General features: G+C 33.8%; 3 protein-coding genes and 1 pseudogene across 5 annotated transcripts; 2 read left to right on the top strand and 2 right to left on the bottom strand.

Moving 5' to 3' along the window:
* Window positions 1-408: 408 nt before the first annotated feature.
* LOC112756542 (L-type lectin-domain containing receptor kinase VII.1-like) lies at window positions 409-2,227 on the bottom strand (annotated as a pseudogene).
* Window positions 2,228-9,437: 7,210 nt separating this feature from the next.
* LOC112754782 (sugar transporter ERD6-like 7) lies at window positions 9,438-13,543 on the top strand. Of its 2 annotated transcripts, XM_025802541.3 has the most exons (18): window positions 9,438-9,944; window positions 10,053-10,115; window positions 10,205-10,294; window positions 10,365-10,424; window positions 10,514-10,579; window positions 10,804-10,869; window positions 10,958-11,033; window positions 11,140-11,204; window positions 11,282-11,374; window positions 11,482-11,562; window positions 11,673-11,757; window positions 11,905-11,948; window positions 12,038-12,100; window positions 12,180-12,239; window positions 12,307-12,360; window positions 12,469-12,528; window positions 13,010-13,124; window positions 13,253-13,543. In XM_025802541.3, exons 1-18 carry the CDS (start codon window positions 9,792-9,794, stop codon window positions 13,366-13,368), a joined length of 1,410 nt encoding a protein of 469 aa, XP_025658326.1. In that variant the 5' UTR covers window positions 9,438-9,791; the 3' UTR covers window positions 13,369-13,543. The 2 variants fall into 2 exon arrangements, 1 of the variants encoding a protein (XP_025658326.1); XR_011873440.1 differs by lacking the exon at window positions 12,180-12,239 and having other exon boundaries at window positions 12,038-12,138; window positions 12,284-12,360.
* A 436-nt stretch (window positions 13,544-13,979) lies between these two features.
* LOC112754781 (probable indole-3-acetic acid-amido synthetase GH3.6) lies at window positions 13,980-16,421 on the top strand. Of its 2 annotated transcripts, XM_072219218.1 has the most exons (4): window positions 13,980-14,183; window positions 14,307-14,639; window positions 14,820-14,927; window positions 15,005-16,421. In XM_072219218.1, the coding sequence occupies exons 2-4, from the start codon at window positions 14,332-14,334 to the stop codon at window positions 16,347-16,349; spliced, it is 1,761 nt and encodes a 586-aa protein (XP_072075319.1). In that variant the 5' UTR covers window positions 13,980-14,183; window positions 14,307-14,331; the 3' UTR covers window positions 16,350-16,421. The 2 variants fall into 2 exon arrangements, with proteins under 2 accessions (XP_072075319.1, XP_025658325.1); XM_025802540.2 differs by lacking the exon at window positions 13,980-14,183 and having other exon boundaries at window positions 14,199-14,639.
* Window positions 16,422-16,474: 53 nt separating this feature from the next.
* LOC112754779 (uncharacterized) lies at window positions 16,475-19,396 on the bottom strand. Its single transcript, XM_025802539.3, has 3 exons — window positions 18,260-19,396; window positions 17,132-18,172; window positions 16,475-17,033 (listed from the first exon to the last, which is right to left on the bottom strand). The coding sequence occupies exons 1-3, from the start codon at window positions 18,953-18,955 to the stop codon at window positions 16,698-16,700; spliced, it is 2,073 nt and encodes a 690-aa protein (XP_025658324.1). The 5' UTR covers window positions 18,956-19,396; the 3' UTR covers window positions 16,475-16,697.
* Between the last annotated feature and the right edge of the window lie 235 nt (window positions 19,397-19,631).

Below are 19,631 nucleotides of genomic sequence, written 5' to 3'. Positions count from 1 at the left end.
TATTGTCATTCAAGAGAAAACAAAATACAATGAAGACCATAGAAAAACTAGAAATTGATATAATACTTGTCTAAGGTTTATATATGAGTAGTTTGTTGACAAATCTCAAGTTGAATGAATGATGAATGATCACGTTTTCTTTTTCTTGGTTATGTAATGTGTATCTTTCTTTTCTTTAGCTTATTAGGTGCAGACTAAGCAAAAATTTTCACCTAACAGCAATCTTAAGACATCATAAAAATAAATAAATAAATAAATAAATAAAACATTGTGCTTATTTTGCTTCTTTACGTTAACCAAAGAAAGGCTAAACATTCCTCATCATGTAATATGAAAAAAAATTGACAGCCGGATTTCTTCTATGAAAATGTCCTCAATAATATAATCAAGGAGTTTAAAAAGAATTACTAGATCACAATCATATGTTCATCAATTCATTTATGCTCTGATACATTATTTACATCAATATATAATGTGATAAAATGGATCAAAAAATTCATCACCTAAACACATCATCTCCATAATTGCATTGATGGGAAAAGATTCATCTACCCTCAACTACAGATTTAGACCAAGTAAGAGACATTGAAGAAGTATTAGACTGGCGAATATCTTCAAATGTTGGGTGTGTTGAATAGCTAAAATAATTAGAATACTCAGAAAAAATATCCCCAGATTTCAACTTTAGAAGCAAACAAGTATCCGCATTCTCATTCTCTGATTCTTCTCCTCCCTCATTGTTCCCTTCTAAAATACTCACAACTTGTCTCATGTTTGGTCTTGATTTTGGTTCAGGGTATGCACACAACAATCCCAACTGAAGAACCTTCTCAACTTGTTGCAGATTGAAGTCTCCTTTAGCACTTAACCTCTCATCAAGTGCATTTATTAGTTCCCCTTTAACCATTAGTCCCCACACAAGCTCCACAAGAGGTGGCTTACCTTCTTCCATAGGCCTCCTTCCACACGACCTCTAAAATCAAGATTCCAAACATGTACACATCCGTGCGAGTCGAGGCTTGTCCAGTCTTGATCACTTCTGGAGCCATGTAACCAACTGTTCCAACCAACTTTGTTGTGCTAGCAACTTGGCCATGGCTATGCATTCTTGCTAATCCAAAGTCTCCAAGCTTTCCATTCATATCCTTATCAAGTAACACATTGCTGGCTTTGATGTCCCTATGCAGAACTTGTTCTTCCCAACCTTCATGCAAATACAACACAGCAAAGGCCACACCTTTGATATTTCTTATTCTCTCTTCACAGTTCAGCATCATGCTCTCATCACAAAACACTCTCTTATCCAAACTCCCATTATCCATGTATTCATAAACTAACAAGAAATTTCCCATGTCTTTCTTGCACCATCCTCTCAGAGCAACCAAGTTTCTCTGCTTCAATCTTCCAAGGCTTGAAATTTCTGCTAGGAACTCTCTCACGCCGTCATTCTCTTGTGATATTCGCTTCACTGCCACCTCTGCGCCGCCTCTTAGAACACCCTTGCATTTGATAAAACATCCAAGTCTCAAGGATTCTATATTATAGCTAAACAGAACAACTTCACTTTAGTTCACCTTAATTAATTATCATCCATTTCCAAAATACTAAGCTTCTTCACATAATAAATTTCCTCTTCTTTGATAAAATTCAACAAATAAAGCACTAGTTTTCGCTGTTTCTAAATTACAATAGTAGGATCTAAGATTCTGAGGCTTGCATTGCAAATTCCGCACCAAACGCATAATCAGTTCATCACCGCGAATCAACAATTGCGAAAATACAAAGCGTATTAACCTAACGTGAAAAAAAAAAAAAAACAGAACTCTACTTCACACACTATTGCATTAGCATACGTAAATGGAAGAATAAGGGAAAAATAAAAATTAAATTAAATTACCTGAAGAGCCTTAAAATGAGAGAATCAGAACTCAAATCTTATATCAGCTGCAGATTTCGAAGAAGCCTTGTTCTTACTCAACCGAAATATCCTCTCGTCTATCTTCTGAATCACACTCACGTTCGTAATTGGTATTTCGTGTGATTAATCGTAATGAATGGAATACAATACTACTTACCATTCCACATTTCCTGGTGACTGCTTGTGCTTCGGTTCAAGGGTGTCGGAAGAGTACCCGTATGGATTGTGCGTTACAGCCACACCAGGATTCACCTGTGTTGATTTGCTTGAAATAGGTCTATGTATGTTCCTATGGCTCCAGAGAAACATCTTTCACCAGAGTCTCTTACTTCCAGAAGGAAGAACTTGGCTTGAGGAATGCCTTCTCAACATAAATCTATCAGCACTGCAGTGAGTCATCACAGACCTGGGGCTTTCAAGATTAGCAGCCACTTTACCTGCTGTAAGTTCCTGTAAATTCTCCAAAGATTGCGACTTTGAATCTGGGAATTGATGAATTGTATTACCGAGAACATCCCTTCTTTCCAGGTTTGAGCATGATCGAGTGAGTTTGGGAGAATCTCAGGAGGCTGCAAATTATTTCACCATTTCACCATTAGGTTTGAATTTGGGCTTGGGCAGGATAAGGGTTAGGGTTAGAATTTTTTTAATAGGGATTTAATTGTATTTTTAAATTATTAGAGATTTAAATATTTGTAAAATAAAAATTAAGGATATATTTGTCTTTTTATAAAAATTCAAATATAATTCAGTTTATATTGTGTAAATTGATCAGTAAACCGAATCTAATAATTATAATACGGATAATTAGGTTTATTATTTTTCTCTAATAAACCGATTTTATTTTAAATTATTAAAAAATAGCTTATTAACCGGTTTAATAAAAATGTCCAATCATATTATGCCACGTATGAATGTCTTTAAAAAAAGACATTTTTTTGTGTCTTTATGTAAGTGGCCTCCTTATTGGAGACCGTAAATTCCGAGACGTGACTGATGCTGAATTGTTCATGGAGGCAGTCCCTGAACAATTTAAAGGAGAAAGAGTATATAGGTTATTATTGAGAGTTTTTCTCTTCAGGAGAAACAGTAGATAAAATAATAAAGTCTAAAATTTTTCTAGACATTCCAAATTTAATTCAGTTTGTTAGGTCTTTCAAGAGGGGTGCCATAGGCGATGACCATTGGAAGGTGTCAGGACGCCTGGGCCAAAATAACCCAACGTGAAAGTGGGAGTTGGGGAGTCTGAAGTCACGTAAATTTACAAGGGAGGTGACAATTCGAAGAATGATTATTAGGTTGTTTAAGAGGAAGGAAATGGATATCAGCGAGCCTTTGAGGAAGATCTACGTATTAGAATATTATAATTATAGAACAAAATCAGGAAAATATCAAAGATGATTAGAAAAAATCAATGTAATTTATTAGAATATTATTCTATAAAGAGCGTACTCTTAGCGTACTTTTAGTCTATTTATTGGTAACAACTTTGTAAGCACATATGAAATATATGAATAACAAAAATAATACTTTTCTAAATAATTTTTTGTTTCTTTACTAAACTCTTTGTACCATGATAACATTTTTTTTATTTAGAAAAATATTTTTTTGTTATTCATATATTTCATATGTGATTACAAGGTTGTAACCAATATATAGACCAAGAGTACGCTAGAAATACGCTCATTATGAAATAATATCCTAATAAATTACATTAATTTTTTTTAATCATCTTTAATATTTTCCTGATTTTGTCCCCTAATTATAATATTCTAAATACTACCGAAAGAATTGCAACTCTGCTGAAACAAATCGTGAAATTTATCTGAAGTCACAGAAATTAGAAACGGGGTATCAATTTTTGAAACTGTTCGAACTCAACCTCCTTTTACAAAATTGGCTGCTGATTGTTGGAAGGTAAGTTAATTTGTAACATTGATGTCATTTTGATGCGCTGTAATTCATTGTGAAGAAATGATTTTTCTTATTTTGTTGACAGGGGATACACTTGAAGAATATTGTGAGTAGGTGCATGGGATATTGTGAAGTCAATAATCAAACTTTATTTTCTTTGGCTAGTAATTACTCAGTGAGTCCCTGAACAATTTAAAAGAGAGTATATAGGTCATTATTGAGAGTTTTTCTCTTCAATACTTTTAAAGGTAGGAGAAACAGTGTATAAAATGATAAAGTCCAAAATTCCCTTGGACATTCCAAATTTAATTCAATTTGTTAGGTCTTTCAAAAGGGGTGCCATAGGCGATGACCGTTGGAAGGTGTCAGGACGCCTGGGCCAAAGTAACCCAACGTGGAAGTGGGAGTTGGGGAGTCTGAAGTCACGTAAATTTACAAGGGAGGTGACGATTCGAAGAATGATTGTTATGTTATTCAAGAGGGAGGAAAGGGATATCAGCGAGCCTTTTAAGGGAGATCTACGGAAAGAATTGCAACTCTGCAAAAACAAATCGTGAAATTCACCTGAAGTCACAAAAATTGAAAACGGAGGTATCAATTTGTTAAATTGTTCGAACTCAACCTCCTTTTACAAAATTGGGAGATAGGACCAGAGACATAGGACCCAGGATGAAGACTGCTGTGCATGTTCTGCTTTTTTGGTTATTAGACTATTTGAACAATTTTGTAGAGAAGGCTGTTTTGTTTATTATGATTACTTTTCTCTTTTTTAGTGTTTGGTAGTATGTGATATGTTATATATATTGTGACTTTGCCTCTTAATTAAGTATTTCTACCTTATTTAAAAACTAATTGATTATAGTCACTATTCTGACTATTTTATTATGAGGAGTGCTAGGGGGCCAGTAACTTTTGGTATTTGTAGCTATCAAATAGTCATCAATAATAATTTTAATAGTGTGAGATTGGTGTGAAATTTCATCCAATGACTCACTTTTTTTTACTAGTTACATGCTGGCCAGAATTTAAAAAAGTTGCTGACCTCCCAGACTTTTCCTTTTATTATTACATGTCAATACACATTCCAATATAATCTATAGACATAAACTGAATATATAACTACTACTTAGACAATATAATAACTACTACTTACTTACCAGTCTAATGATTATAAATTAGGTAGAGGTGGTGACATTTTGAAACATTTAAGTGGTGTGTAATATAGCATATTTGACTCCAGGTGTATTTAATAATAATTAAAAAAAAAAGGCTGCCATGAATAATCAAATGAATTCGATCTCATTCTATATTCTATTTCCCTGCAAATTTTATGCCAAAATTAGTGTTGAACAGATCTTGAACTTGAAGGGGATTTAGTTATGATTGCATACTGCCAACAAATGGATGAGGATTGAATAATATGAACCTGCGGTTAGTGAAGCTTTTGAAACTTGTGTGTATCCTTCATGCAGTGGTGGAGTTTAGTTCAGACAAGGGGGAGCCATGGCCTCCCCAAACTTTTTATAAAAAATTTAGTAGTATTTTTTTAAAAGATAAAAAATAGTTCAATTGACTTAAATATTTTACTATGACTTAAAATATCTAATAAGTTCAATAAACAATACTCTCTCTATCTTTAAGTTCAAATATAAAAAATTAGATATTTTTATTTATTTAATTTAATTTTTTATATAATAAAAAATAATAGAATATTCAATAAGCATTAATATTATTGTATTTGTATAAATTGATAAAAAAAATTCAATAAATATTATAAATTTTAATATTTGTCCTTCTAACTTCTTTATATATTTTACAAGATATATATTCAAATTTTTATATAAAATAATAATGAAAAATAAAAAAATTGATACATTTTTTAAGAAGAAGGCTAATATTTAAGAAGGAGAACATATAACTTTTACAATATCAACACATGTAGATAATTCTTCTACTTTAATGAATCACGAAAAAAAGTGAGATATAACCTTCAAAAGTTCAAAAAGTTATATCTGATGACTTTAACCTTAACTTTTTGGAACGAGATCTTGAAAAAGGCTTTAAATTTGGCAGTATCACTCAAACCTGAGAGATGAGATTAGACGAGTTTATCTTAAATGAGATCCATATAAAAAATATTTTGACAATTATTTTCGATTTGGCCCTCCCAAAATTTTGTTTCAAGTTCCGCCACTGCCTTCATCCATTTTAAAAGGCAAAAAATATTTGCAATTTTTATATGTTATTGAATTAACTATGGTTAACATTTAATCATTTTAAGTATAATTTATCAAAATAGCAACAAAAAACTCGTATTGTTGACAAAAGTAACTTACAAATAAGTCTTCAACAAATTAAAAAATGTGATAAAATAATCATATATTTATATATTTTTTAAAATAATTTTGTTAGATAAACAATAACTTTCGTAAATAATGTAAAAAATGGAATTTAAAATTGGTTCAATAAAATTAAAACATAATTAAAAAAAAAAGAAGTTACTATATGCATAACTACATTATTCATTAAACTCATTGTTTCTTTATATTTTTCTTTTTTAAAAAAATTAAAGAACATATTTTAATATAAAATTTTATAAACATAATTAGAAAAAAATACTTTTTATTCTTAAAATTCAGTAAATTAAAAAGTTTATTTTTGTTAGCAATATAAATTTTCAAATACTATTTAATAATCCTAATTTTAATTAAATAAAACATGAGGATCCACAATAATGATAAAAGGGTTGAAGTTCTTTTCTCAAGTAACCTAGGCTAAAAAAGCATCTTGTCTTTATTTCTTAACTTTTCAGTCTTTCAAGTTTCAAAGAGACAAGTTAGTAAAATTAAATTTAGGTAAATTCTATGGTGTCTATAATTTTAGTGTCAAAATTGTCGAACTTATTTTGTATGATAAATTTATTAAAAAATTATTTATTTTTATATTTTTTTAATTTAAATATTAATTTTTATCTTCTTTTAATAAGTTAGGCAAATATAAATAGGCACCATAAAATGCACCTTAAATTTAACTCAGGAGCCGTCAGATTGGATCTAAATCCAAATTTTATGAAATTCCCATATGGTGGACACATGATCATTTATTAGGCTGATTTTTTTGGATATGAAAGTTGTGATTGTGTTGTGTGTGGTTATGGTATATAGAGGTGTTAGACTAATTTGTGGGACAGTTTTTCTCAGATTTGGTGTTAAGAAATCGGACTATCCGATTTCAGTATTGTTAATTTTTTTTTAAGCAAATCGGAGGGTCCGTTTTGCATGGAGGGAATACATGAAGTTCACATCAAAGTTATCGGACTCTGCGAGTTGTGAATGAATAAAATTTTAATAATTACCGTAAATGAAATCGGAGAGTACGTTTTGATTATTATATGTTTTTTTGAACAAGGTAAACAACTCGCTGGGTCCGAATTGTGTCCTTACCCTTCGCACGGTCCGATTTCTATGTACTTGACACCACAGGCCGGTAAAGCTCTCCTTCTCTCCATAACGTGGTCCAACACGTACTCACTCTCCATAACAAAATTAATTTGCGCATTTATTAGTTACTATTATTTATAAGAAAAAAATAAATAAATAAATGGACAAACACATATATACTCACGTGGCCACTGGCCACTGGCCACCAAATATTTGTGTCCCGGCCCAAAATAATCATGATCAACGCTCAGGAAAATAATCCCCAAACAAGCTTAACCGACTCAAATATAAGTTGAATAAGAAAATTATAAATATTTTAAATAAATTTATAATGTCTAAAATGAATAATTACATATTTTTAACAAACAAAAATAAAATAAATGTTGGTGCATCTTGCCTGTGACATATGGAACAGACGACGTCTAAGAACTCAAAAACGAATAGATACTAATTGCAGATCATTACTCTTGAATAAAAAGGCTCACCTAATTAAATATTTAATCCTGAAAAATATTTTTAGAAAAACGGAATGAGTTTTGCAACTCAGTGACTAGACAGTACATCTATAATTCACATGAGACCATCTAAACATTATTATGAAAATAATTTTAGTTAGAAAATAATAATTTATATGAATAAGTGAATCAATAAGGTAGTTCTCATACAAAAATCAAATCAAATAGTTCACACTTGGGCGGCTGCACCTCTAAAGGTAGCCCTTTTCTCTAGTGTGTGTACGGAATAACAGATCCAACGTGTGGCCTACACGTTAGGCTAGCAACGCCCCTGCTAGCTGAGGTCTGAGCCAGATGCATCTAGTTAACGTTATAACCGCCGTTAACTACGGTTTTCTAATACAAGCCTCCCAAACCAATTCAAAACATATAGTTTCAAATACAATAAATCTCTAATCTTTCAAATATATAAAGTATCGAATCAAATCAAATCAAATCAGATAATATTTTTAATCATAAAAAATTTCAAAATAGCAAAAAAAAAACTCATATTGTTGACAAAAATAACTTATAAATAAGTCTTCAACAAATTTAAAAATGTGACAAAATAACCATATATTTATATATTTAAAAAAAAAACTTAAAGAAGAGATTTTAATATAGTATTTTATAAACATAATTAGAAAATACTACTTTTTTTATTCTTAAAATTCAGTAAATTCAAAAATTTATTTTTGTTACCAATATAAATTTTTAAATACTATTTAATAATCCTAATTTTAATTAAATGAAACATGAGGGATCCACAATAATAATGATAAAAAGGTTGAAGTTCTTTTCTCAAGTAACCTAAGCTAATAAAGCATCTTGTGTTTATCTCTTAACTTTTTATGGTCTTTCAAGTTTCAAAGAGACAAGCTAGTAAAATTAAATTTAACTCAGCTGCGGTTAGATTGGATCTAAATCCAAATTTTATGAAATTCCCACATGGTGGACACATGATCATTTATTAGTTACTATTATTTATAAGAAAGAAAGAAACAAACAAATAAATAAACGGACAAACACATATATACTCAAGTGGCCACTGGCCACCAAACATTTATTTAGAATAATACAAAGAAATTTGTAAAGGCCTCAGGTTTTATTAGGTTATTTTTTTTTGGCCAAAGATAGAGAATTTTATTAGGTGGTTATCCAAAATGTTATTTATATACTAAAATCAACTACTAAAATTAATTATCAATGTATTTGTGTATAAATATATGTATGATTTAATTTATTTTTAATATATTTATATTTCAACATATATTTTATACTAATAGCTGATTTTAGTAAATACATATAACTTGATTCTATACCATCTTGGTTTTTTAGTTTTAACTTTCTATGGTCTTTCACGTTTCAAGACAAAATGCACATGATCCACAGATAATCTATGATAAAATCGTGAAAATTAAATATCTACCAATAATGCTGTTTCTGTTTATACTCAATTTCCACATTTGTTTTTCTTACTATATATTTTTTTCACATTTATTTTAATCTGGTCTTTTGGATGTTTGCAGCGAAAATAAGTTTATTAAATATAACCCAATAATCTCCAGCCCTTAGATTGGATCGAAATCCATATTATCACGTGGTGGACCGTAGTATATAAAGAAAAAATAAAGGTACATAAATACATACTTCACTAGCCACCAAACATTTAAGAATTAAGATGATGATACAAAGTTAAAGACGCAATTGTAGTCCTACTAAGCAACAAAATATCTTTGTCAAAATTCAAAAACACCAATGACCCTATCTCATGGTTAATAATGTTAATCTATCTTCAAAAGGCACGTATCCAGATCCACTTGTGTGCTAGTTGAAAAAATTTATTACAATGAATTCAAGCTTCATGTGGGACATTGCTTGTCACCTAGTAATTATTTTGTTGCATAAATATTTTCACTCTTATCCCTAAGGTTATATAATCCTACATCATGGTTATTATGTATAGTTCATTATTACATAGTATATAGTGAGGAAAAGAGTGACTAGTTGCATTCAAAGGTGAAGATGGGGATCAAAGAGGACGTGGAGGATGGTGTAAAGAAGAACGGAATCAGAGAGCCATTAATTTCTGACCATGCAAGCAACAAAGGACATCCATGGATGGTTTACTTCACAACATTGGTTGCTGTCTGTGGTTCCTATGAATTTGGAACTTGTGTATGTGGTTACTTCACAAACAAATAAATAATGTTTTATAACATAAGAGAAGCATGGCATGATATATTGTTTGAAGAGTTTGATAGATATGAGTGTTTGAAATTCCAGGCTGGATATTCTTCTCCTACTCAAGATGCTATTAGAACTGATCTTGGTCTATCTTTGGCAGAGGTAATTCATCATGATTATTGTTGGTGCTAGCAAATTAAACTAACCATGGATTTGATCTAATTCTGCTTCAATTTTGGGTATGGCTGCAGTATTCTTTGTTTGGCTCCATCTTGACTTTCGGCGCCATGATTGGCGCCATAACAGCCGGACCGATTGCTGATTTGATTGGTCGAAAAGGGGTAAGCTAAGGGAGATTGTGATTTTTGGCATTCAAGGTGTTCAAGTTGTTTATGTGTGGAATGTTTTCAGGCAATGAGGGTGTCAAGTGCCTTCTGTGTTGCAGGCTGGCTTGTCATTTTCTTTTCTGAGGTTCTTTTTTCTTCTTACAAATCTCTTACACACTTTTCTAACACAACTTTTTTCAACTAATTTGACATTTTTTTTTAACTTCCATGCAGGGTCCAATACCTTTAGACATAGGGAGGCTAGCAACTGGATATGGAATGGGATCTTTTTCATATGTGGTTGGTTTCACTCACATTCATTCTCTTTTACTTGTCACTGTCACTTTTTGGTACATTCTTGGATCAATGTAAATTTGTATTTTAGATACATCGGCCCAAGGATGTACGAAAAGGTGAAGTGACAGATAAAGAGAATTGCAATGTCATTTAAGACAATTGCATGTATGTTCAAATTATTAAACTCTATTTTGATGATATATATTTGATGGATTATATTATGTAAGGTTCCTGTCTTCATAGCAGAGATTGCACCAAAAGAACTCCGAGGTGCTCTCACTGCACTAAACCAGGTACATTTTGAAGAATTTCCATGTAATAATACTTTAGGTCTTTAGCAAAGTTAGTAATAATGTCTAATCTTTTTTGTCCACATTGTAGTTCATGATTTGTGGTGCAGTATCTGTTTCATTTGTAATTGGAAACGTACTCCCATGGAGGACTTTAGCTTTAATTGGTTAGTTTACTTTCCAATTTGAATGTAATTCCAAGAAGACTAGAACTTGAAACTCAAGATACTATGATGGAAGACTCAATAGTTTAGTGTTTGCACTTTTTTGCAGGCCTCATACCCACTGGAGTGTTGCTTTTGGGTCTTTTTATCATTCCAGAATCTCCTAGATGGCTGGTAAGGAATTAATTCACATCTGCATTGTTATTCTAAAGTGGAAACACCAAAGAATACTGACCGAAAATCGACTGCAGGCGAAGAGAGGGCGAGGAAAAGAATTCGAGGCAGCATTGCGGACGCTTCGAGGAAAAGATGCTGATATATCTCAAGAGGCAGATGAAATCCAGGTTCCTATTTTATAAGCACAATTCTTTGACTTTGATTATATGCACAAAATTAAGGATCATGCAACTTTTTGATAGGGTGTATGTAACTATGTATCATTACTACACAGGATTACATAACAAGTTTAGAACAGCTCCCAAAACCAAAGCTGCTGGAATTGTTTCAGACAAGATATTTGCGCTCTGTCACAGTAAACTATACTTATAATTCAAAATCTTTCTTTCCCTGTTGTAATGCTACCAAAAAAAAAAAATCCCAAGTGATTTTTACTAATGTTCTATTTAATTTGTTGATGAACAGATTGGAATAGGACTTATGGTATGCCAGCAATTTGGTGGAATCAATGGAATTTGTTTCTATCTCAGCAGTATTTTTGAGCTAGCAGGTAGTTTCACTCTGAGTCTCTGATACCTTCATATTTTTTTTGCATAATTGAAAGCATGATTGGAATGTTGAATAAGCTTCTTGAAGCAAAGAAGCACTAAGACTTTTGTTTTGTTTTGAATAATGTCTGAATTTCATTATGTCATAGGATTTTCTGCATTTGCTGGAACAGTAATATATGCTTGCCTTCAGGTTCCTACTTTTAACTTATTCACCAATTCTTGGAAAATAATTTTTTTCCCTCAGTAAACTAACTCATCAATTGATTTTGTTTTTTGGAGATTGTGATCACTGGCCTTGGTGCAGCTCTGATAGATAAAGCTGGCAGGAAGCCCCTATTACTGGTTAATTCAAAGCAGAGAACAACTCACCTTCAAACTTTGTTGGTTTCCTTATCAAAACTCTTTTCTTGTTTTCTTTTAGATCTCTGGAACTGGATTAGTAGCTGGTTGTATATTTACAGCAGCTGCATTCTACCTTAAGGTATACCCTGAATTTGAATTTTGATAATATATTTTATGTAAAAGGTGACAATCATTATTTTGTGAAGGTTCATGAAGTGGGATTGGGGGCAGTCCCTGCACTTGCTTTGATTGGCATACTGGTATGAACATTGATGTTTATTTCTTGATGCTACTTTCTTGCATTGGTCTTTGAAATAAATAAATATTAACTCATTTTCTACCTAACTCAATTCTTATGGTGATACTAGGTCTATATAGGATCATTTTCACTTGGAATGGGAGCAGTGCCTTGGGTTGTCATGTCTGAGGTACTTGACAACTTAATTGACTTGTCTTCTGTTATCAGAATCAGCAAAACTTTGTTAAAGACATGAATCTTGCTTATGTTACTCTCTCTTTTTTGTGTTTTGATCTTATATAATGTAACTTTGGATGTGTCTGTGTTCACTTACTGTCTCTATTAGAGACATGGTTATAGTGACATGTTTATATATAAAATACATATATGTAATGTATTGTCAGAAAGTTAGGACATAGATATTACATATGAGATGCATATTTTTCAATTACAATTTTATCCCTTTGAAATTTCACTTTCTACGCTTGATCACTGACAACTTTTTCTTTATTAGAGGTAAAGAATTAAGAAATACATCATGTATGCATAACATAATGTGCACCATAATCGAACTAAACTATGCATACATAACATAATGTCCACCATTAATCGAATTAAATTATGTCTTCATTGTTTTGAGACAGTAAACAAACATAACCTTTTTGTTGCAGATATTTCCTATCAACATAAAAGGGCTGGCAGGGAGTGTAGCTACATTAGTAAACTGGTTTGGTGCTTGGTTATGCTCTTATACCTTCAACTTTCTCATGAGCTGGAGCTCCTATGGTAAATACTAAATACTAATATCTCTCATTTGCAACATAGAAAATGATCATTGGAGGTTGAATTTCAAGAAAACTGTATAAAGGCTATACAATTTTTTTAAGTACTCTTGTTGTGTGTGATATTTTCAGGTACCTTTATTGTTTATGCTGCAATCAATGCAGTGGCCATAGTGTTTATAATTGTAGTGGTGCCAGAAACTAAGGGGAAAAGCCTTGAAGAATTACAAGCTTCCATTAATGCGTAGGAATAGTGAAAAAACATGCAAGTTGATGATTGAATAAACTAGTTACTAGCCATAATCATTGTTTGGTTGCTGAATTGATGAATTCATTATCAAGTGTTAAAATTGTATTCATGCAAAGTCATCAAAGTAGAATTGCAAAATGTTCCGCAAAATATTAAAATAATTAGTTTCTTCATTAACATGTCTCCTTGATTAATGGAACTTTGCCCACAACACAAATTCTGCATCCCGAGAATAAATTATAGAACATAAGAAATCAAAGAATAATATAATATAATTAATACCACGTTGTTCATAGGAAATAAAATCCAATGATGAAAAATTGTGATGAAAAAATTGACCACCATCTCTTCTGTTTTAGTTATTTACAAAAATAAATGATGACAGGTGGGTTATCTTTTCTTTTTTATTTTCTTTGTGAATTGAATAATTTAAAATTTTAAAATATATTTAATATATCAAGAATTATGTCTATATATTTGATAATTTGAAGACTAATTATCTCTTCAATGTGAGTTGGCTAATAAATTACTATATACATGAGACGAAAATTTAAAATTTAATATTCATTTCAATCTATGAATAAGATCATCCCTCAACCAATTTAGAACATAATTGAATTATTGAACAACCCATTTATTGTCGTATTCAAATAACGAACATAGACCCACCGCAACCAAAGGATATTTTATATTGTGCTGCTGACCCACAAAAGATTTTTTTCTATCAAAGTGTGTTTTCTAAGATCCATTTATTTACTTCTTAGATTCCATCCAATACTGTGTGCGCAAATATTCAAATATATTATATACATGGTTAGTATTGTAATGTTTTCTGCACACCTAGAAAGATAATATTGATATAAAAAAATTTGACTTTTTAAACTAATGTCAGATTCATTATCTTGAATAATATTCTCCCTCTCTCTTAATCTGAAGAGGTGTGAGATTTTGTAATGGTGAAATGAATCAGCAACCAAAAATGGCAGAGGAGGAGGAAGTCATAGAGAAGCTTGAAGAGTACACCAAGAACGCAAGGCATCACCAACTTGAGACTCTACGCTCAATCCTTCAACACAATGCAAAAGTGCTCTATCTCCAACGATTTCTCTCTAATCTTCATCATGATCTTGATGCTGATACTTTCAGAAGTTTGGTTCCTTTGTCTTCCTTTGAAGATTATGCTGACTACATCAACCATATGGCAGAACATGGAACACAACATGATTCTCCTCTTCTCTCTGTTGATCCTCTTCTTGGCTTCTTTTACAGGTAGGTGCCACTTTTTCTTCAACAATCACATTAATTGTCTTTGTTTTTGGCTTAGAAACACATGTAAATGTATGCAAGTGAATTTGGAATACACTATGATCCTAAGTCCTAACTTCTGAGCTTTAATTTGTATGTGATATGATACTTTTTTGCATGTTGCTTAATTTTATTTGATAACAGCTCTGGAACTGCCACCATGAAACCAAAATTGATTCCTTATTTTGATTCAAGTCTTTGCAATGATGCCACCTTTCTAGCTATCCAATGGACCTTTCTTATTCGTAAGAGGTAAAATTAGAATTGTAATTTTGCTTTTAAGGATGAAACTATAGCCATTCAAAAACTTGAAGGATCTTTCAATGCAGGTTCTTTCCTACAAGGCCTTCAATCAACAAGATCCTTTGGTTCCACCATGTTGGCAACATCACTACCGCGAAATGCGGCTTGAACGTTATGCCTGTTTCGCAGTACATTTTGCAATGTGGCAAGGTCACTCCTCAAGAGATTCCTATGGTTTATGCTAGTCCTTCAGAAGTCTTTGTTGGATCTCATGCTGACCAACAAACCTATTGCCACCTTCTATGTGGCCTGAGGAATCTTGACCTTATAGATGGAATTGCAGCACCTTATTCCTTAGGATTGGTCAAAGCATTTACCCTTCTTGAGTCCAAGTGGGAACAACTATGTCATGATCTTGAACGTGGTTTCCCAAGTCATGAAATCTCAGATATTGCAATGAGGGAAGCTGTAACAGAAACACTTGGAGGGCCTCAACCTGAATTGTCAAACAGAATAAGGCAAATTTGTGAAGATAATGGCAATGATTGGAGTGGAATTGCACATACATTGTGGCGAAACGTTCGATATATAAAGTGTGTTAGCACTGGAATCATGAAGCAATATTATCCAAAGGTAAAGTATTATGCAGGAGAAGTACCTGTTGTAGGAGGGGATTACTTTGCTTCTGAGTGTAGTGTTGGTTTGAACTTAGACATAATGCAACCCCCTGAGACTACAAGATATGTGTTGTTTCCAAATACTGCTTACTTTGAGTTTCTTCCATTTAACATGAATGATGAAACCAATAACAATGTTGCTGACGAAATGTTTGATCTTAGCAGTGTAGAGGTTGGGAAGATGTATGAAATAGTTGTTACTACTTATGGCGGATTCTATCGCTATCGTTTAGGTGATGTAGTGCGAATTCTTGGCTTCTATAATTCTTCTCCAGAAGTGGAGTTTGTGATGAGAGCACCTAAAGCTGCTTCTGAGATTCTAACTGAGAGAGACTTGATTTCAGCAATTGATAACTTTCAACTTTCACTAAGAGGTGCCATGATGAGAATACAGATAGTTGAGTTTGCAAGTTTCTTAGACCAAGAATCAAGGCCGAAGCAGTTGAAGGTGTTCGTAGAAGTTCAAGAGGAATCTGATTTCATGGAGGATAAACAAGAGGAATCAATTAGGACATTGAGAAGTTGTATTACCTCACTTGAAGGTAGCTTGGGAGCTTTGTACAAAGTGGAGAAGGTTAAAGGTCAACTTGGGAACTTAATGGTATTCATCCTAAGGCCTGGAGCATTTGATAAGTTATATGAAGTAGCCATTAGAAATGGAACACCAGCTAGTCAATATAAACCACCCAAGATTCTAAGGAATCATGAAATTGTTAGCGTCTTAGAAAAGTATAGTTTGTGTCATATTAGATGATTCTAAATGAAACGATATTATTTGCTTGTTTAAAATTATTAGACCTTGATGGAGATTGTTGACACTGAATAAGTTCAATTTACCAACATGCAACAATAACTAGCAATAGCTACAAGATCATATCAGAGGCATACAAATTACTACAAATTGTCGACGAATAAGAAGGAATATATTCATACATCAACAAACAAAATCACGAGGATAATATCTCACAAAAAGAGTTCTAGCATCAACAATTAAAGTTCCAATATCCAATTTAAAAAAGTAAATAAGTTCATTCCTAAAGCTTGTTTAGTTCTTCTCTGCGGTAATGTTACTGTTGTGTATACATGTACTACTGAAAAAATCTCAATTTGTAGTAGGTGCAGTTACCCCCCAGGTAATATATATGTATCCGTCGCTGGTCTCCTGCAAGCTCATGTTCTCCAATGCCGCCTCTAAGGTTGCATTGGCCACAAGATTTCCATCCTTAATCTTGACAGGGCTAACCTCAGAGAGAAGGTCCAAGCATGGTGCTTCACATACCCCTTGAAGCAGGGTGTGAGCCTTACAATACCCTAAAAGAAATTGTCCGGTGACGTCACTCGGGCAGGTTTTCATCTTCGCCCCAAAATATTGAGGTGCCGTGGATTGAACAAGAATCTTAGCTAAAGGCCCAGATATCAACGGATCAAAAGCTGCAGCCTGCATCATCTCAATCAAACAATTTAACAAATCAAGATTGACATCAATCAATTGTACTAAGAAAATATGAACTGAAAAAGGTAGATAATTATACATACAGGATATCCAGGTGATGATGATACATCACATTGGGGACGAGGAAACTTGAATTTCAAGCTGACAATCTCATTGTTTCCCGTACGGGTGTATTTTTCTGACAAGTCAGCCGTGCCACATGCCTTCTTAGACTCTAACCGCAGTACAGAGAACCAATTTAAAGCATCATTTAAGGCGTCCACAGCAAGGCAATGGCCTTGGATGGTGGTATGATCGCAGGAGAGAGCAATGTGGGTGCAGACGGCAGCCAGGTTGAAGAGAACAGAGGCCTTCTCCAAATGGATGTTATGCTGAGAAGAGTTCCGTTGTGGGTTGATGGCACTGTACCAAACAAAGATAGGTGGGTTGGGTGAGGCATTCATAGGGAAGAAAGGCTCAATCATGCAAAGGCATTTGAAATAATGGATGAGGCAGTCGCGGCGAAGGGGTAGCGAAAGGTCTTCACGCAGCATCTGATTGCGCAATTTGTGTAGCATTTGGAGGAGGCCTTCTACTCTCTTTGCCACGCTCTCAGAGTATTTGAGGACAAAGTAACTGCGCAGGGACTCATAGAGATTCAAGGGCTCAGTCTTCTTCAAAGGAAGGAATGCAAGAATATCTGACAACGACGAAGAAGACAACGAAGATGAGAGGATTGCCGAATCCGTTGGATAAGGAGGAGGCATGTCCCATGGGTAAGCCACCAGCTTTCCATCCTTCATAAGCTTGAAAGGATTGTACTCCGAGAGGATGAGGTCAACGTATTTTTGTTGTAGGTAGAATTTCGCGCGACCTAATATCCAGCGCCTGCAAATCCCTTTAACTAATATCTCAGTGACACATTCTGCATCATGATCAAGAGCACAAGATTGGACCCTTGAGAACACAGCAGGTCGCTCGGATTCGGGTAGGATGGATGATTGCCTCTGACGAGCCTCCTCCTGAAAGAATGTCACCTTCTGGTAAAGATGAGTTACCCAGGTTTGGTCAAAAGAGTCGACATGTTTCCGTGCAGCCGAATCATTAGGTATCAGTTCATATGCTCTGTCATAAAGCTTATAAACCTACATCATCATCATCATCATCATCATCATCACTAGAATGAAAAAATAATTGTAAAATCAATCAAGAATTCAAGAGTGAAGACTGACCGACATAAACGATAGGGCACATCGGTGTTGTTGGAGAGCGTAACTGGCATCGTTGTTGTTGAGTTGTTGCTGTAATTCGAGCTCGGAAGCCTGAGCGGAGAAGACGTGGTGTAGAAACTCCGCGAAGAGGGGAGTCAAATCGAGGGTGGCGGAGACCACGTTCTTGGGAGCGAAAGCCTTCCAGAGTTGGAAGAAGAAATTGGCGGCAACTTTGAAGGCTTCCATTGCAAGGTGACGGCCAAGGGCGGTGGTATGGTCGCAAGAGGCAGCAATCTGGCTGCAGATGGCTCCAAGGTTGAAGACAACAGCGGCCCTCTCCAATTGGATGCCGTTGCGCTGTGAGGAGACCCCGTCCTCATGCTTAGGGTTGAAGGCGTCGTACCAGACAAAGATGATGGGGTCGGCGTCGGAGGAGAGAGAGGTGAAGAGTGACTCAACCATGCAAAGACATTTGAAGTAGTGGATGAGGCAGTCACGTTGCATGGGAAGGGAGAGGTCCCCTCTGCGCTCCACCATGTCCCTGCGGCATTTGTTTAGAGTTTGCAGAACGCTTTCAACTTTTTGTGCATCGCTCTCCGAGTATTTTGAGGCTACCAACTTTCGTAACGGCAAGTACAGCTCCACCGGATCAGTCTTCTTCAGTGGGATTGACAGCACCGTTTCCGGGTTCAACAACTGCCGATACTCGTTGCTCATGTCGGCGGCGAATGAGGATATAGAATATGATACGGTTAGGAATCAGAGAGAATTCGAATTGCAAATTGCATTTGCAATGGTGAAAACTCAGGTCAACTCAACAAGTTGATACCTAATAATAATTGTACGATGATTTCACTTATTTGACTAAATTTTCATCCAACGATTTTCAGCTATTCACTTTATGTGAAGTCGACTTCACTTGAATTTCTATCATTTGCGGTGAAAACTCAGTGAACTCAACTTCACATGAAATTGATATCTAATAATCGTTAGATGATTTGACTGATTTGACTAAATTTTCATCCAACGATTCTCAGCTATCCACTTTATGTGAAGTCGACTTCACTTGAATTTTCACCATTTGCGGTGAAAACTCAGGTGAACTCAACTTCACGTGAAATTGATACCTAATAATCGTTAGATGATTTAACTGATTTGACTAAATTTCCCCCACCTCATCTCATCCTCCTTTTTAGGTATTCAGAGATTTTTTATTTTAATAATTTTTAATTTATAAAATTTAAAAAAATTCAATTCAAATAGTAATAAATTATATTTATTTTATCCTTTAAATAGACTCAAATCGTATAGCAAAACTTTTTTCTATTAAATGTAAAACTAAATAAAATTATAACACTTTAAAATATTATTGATCAAAATACATAAGATAAAT

Source organism: Arachis hypogaea, chromosome 16 (genome assembly GCF_003086295.3).
Source record: "Arachis hypogaea cultivar Tifrunner chromosome 16, arahy.Tifrunner.gnm2.J5K5, whole genome shotgun sequence".
NCBI lineage: Eukaryota > Viridiplantae > Streptophyta > Magnoliopsida > Fabales > Fabaceae > Arachis > Arachis hypogaea.
The sequence above is the reverse complement of the archived record's forward strand: the minus strand, read 5'-3'. Positions and strand labels throughout refer to the sequence as shown.

Bases quoted from the DNA above. Each gene is read 5' to 3' on its own strand.
- LOC112754782 (XM_025802541.3), top strand. From the start codon at position 9,792: ATGGGGATCAAAGAGGACGTGGAGGATGGTGTAAAGAAGAACGGAATC. The intron at 11,375-11,481 runs GTTCCTATTTTA...ATTACTACACAG, and splicing joins AAGAGGCAGATGAAATCCAG to GATTACATAACAAGTTTAGA. The intron at 11,758-11,904 runs GTAGTTTCACTC...ATTATGTCATAG, and splicing joins CAGTATTTTTGAGCTAGCAG to GATTTTCTGCATTTGCTGGA.
- LOC112754781 (XM_072219218.1), top strand. From the start codon at position 14,332: ATGAATCAGCAACCAAAAATGGCAGAGGAGGAGGAAGTCATAGAGAAG. The intron at 14,640-14,819 runs GTAGGTGCCACT...ATTTGATAACAG, and splicing joins CTTCTTGGCTTCTTTTACAG to CTCTGGAACTGCCACCATGA. The intron at 14,928-15,004 runs GTAAAATTAGAA...CTTTCAATGCAG, and splicing joins ACCTTTCTTATTCGTAAGAG to GTTCTTTCCTACAAGGCCTT.
- LOC112754779 (XM_025802539.3), bottom strand. From the start codon at position 18,955: ATGAGCAACGAGTATCGGCAGTTGTTGAACCCGGAAACGGTGCTGTCA. The intron at 18,173-18,259 runs GTCAGTCTTCAC...ATGATGATGTAG, and splicing joins GTGCCCTATCGTTTATGTCG to GTTTATAAGCTTTATGACAG. The intron at 17,034-17,131 runs GTATGTATAATT...GAGATGATGCAG, and splicing joins CATCATCACCTGGATATCCT to GCTGCAGCTTTTGATCCGTT.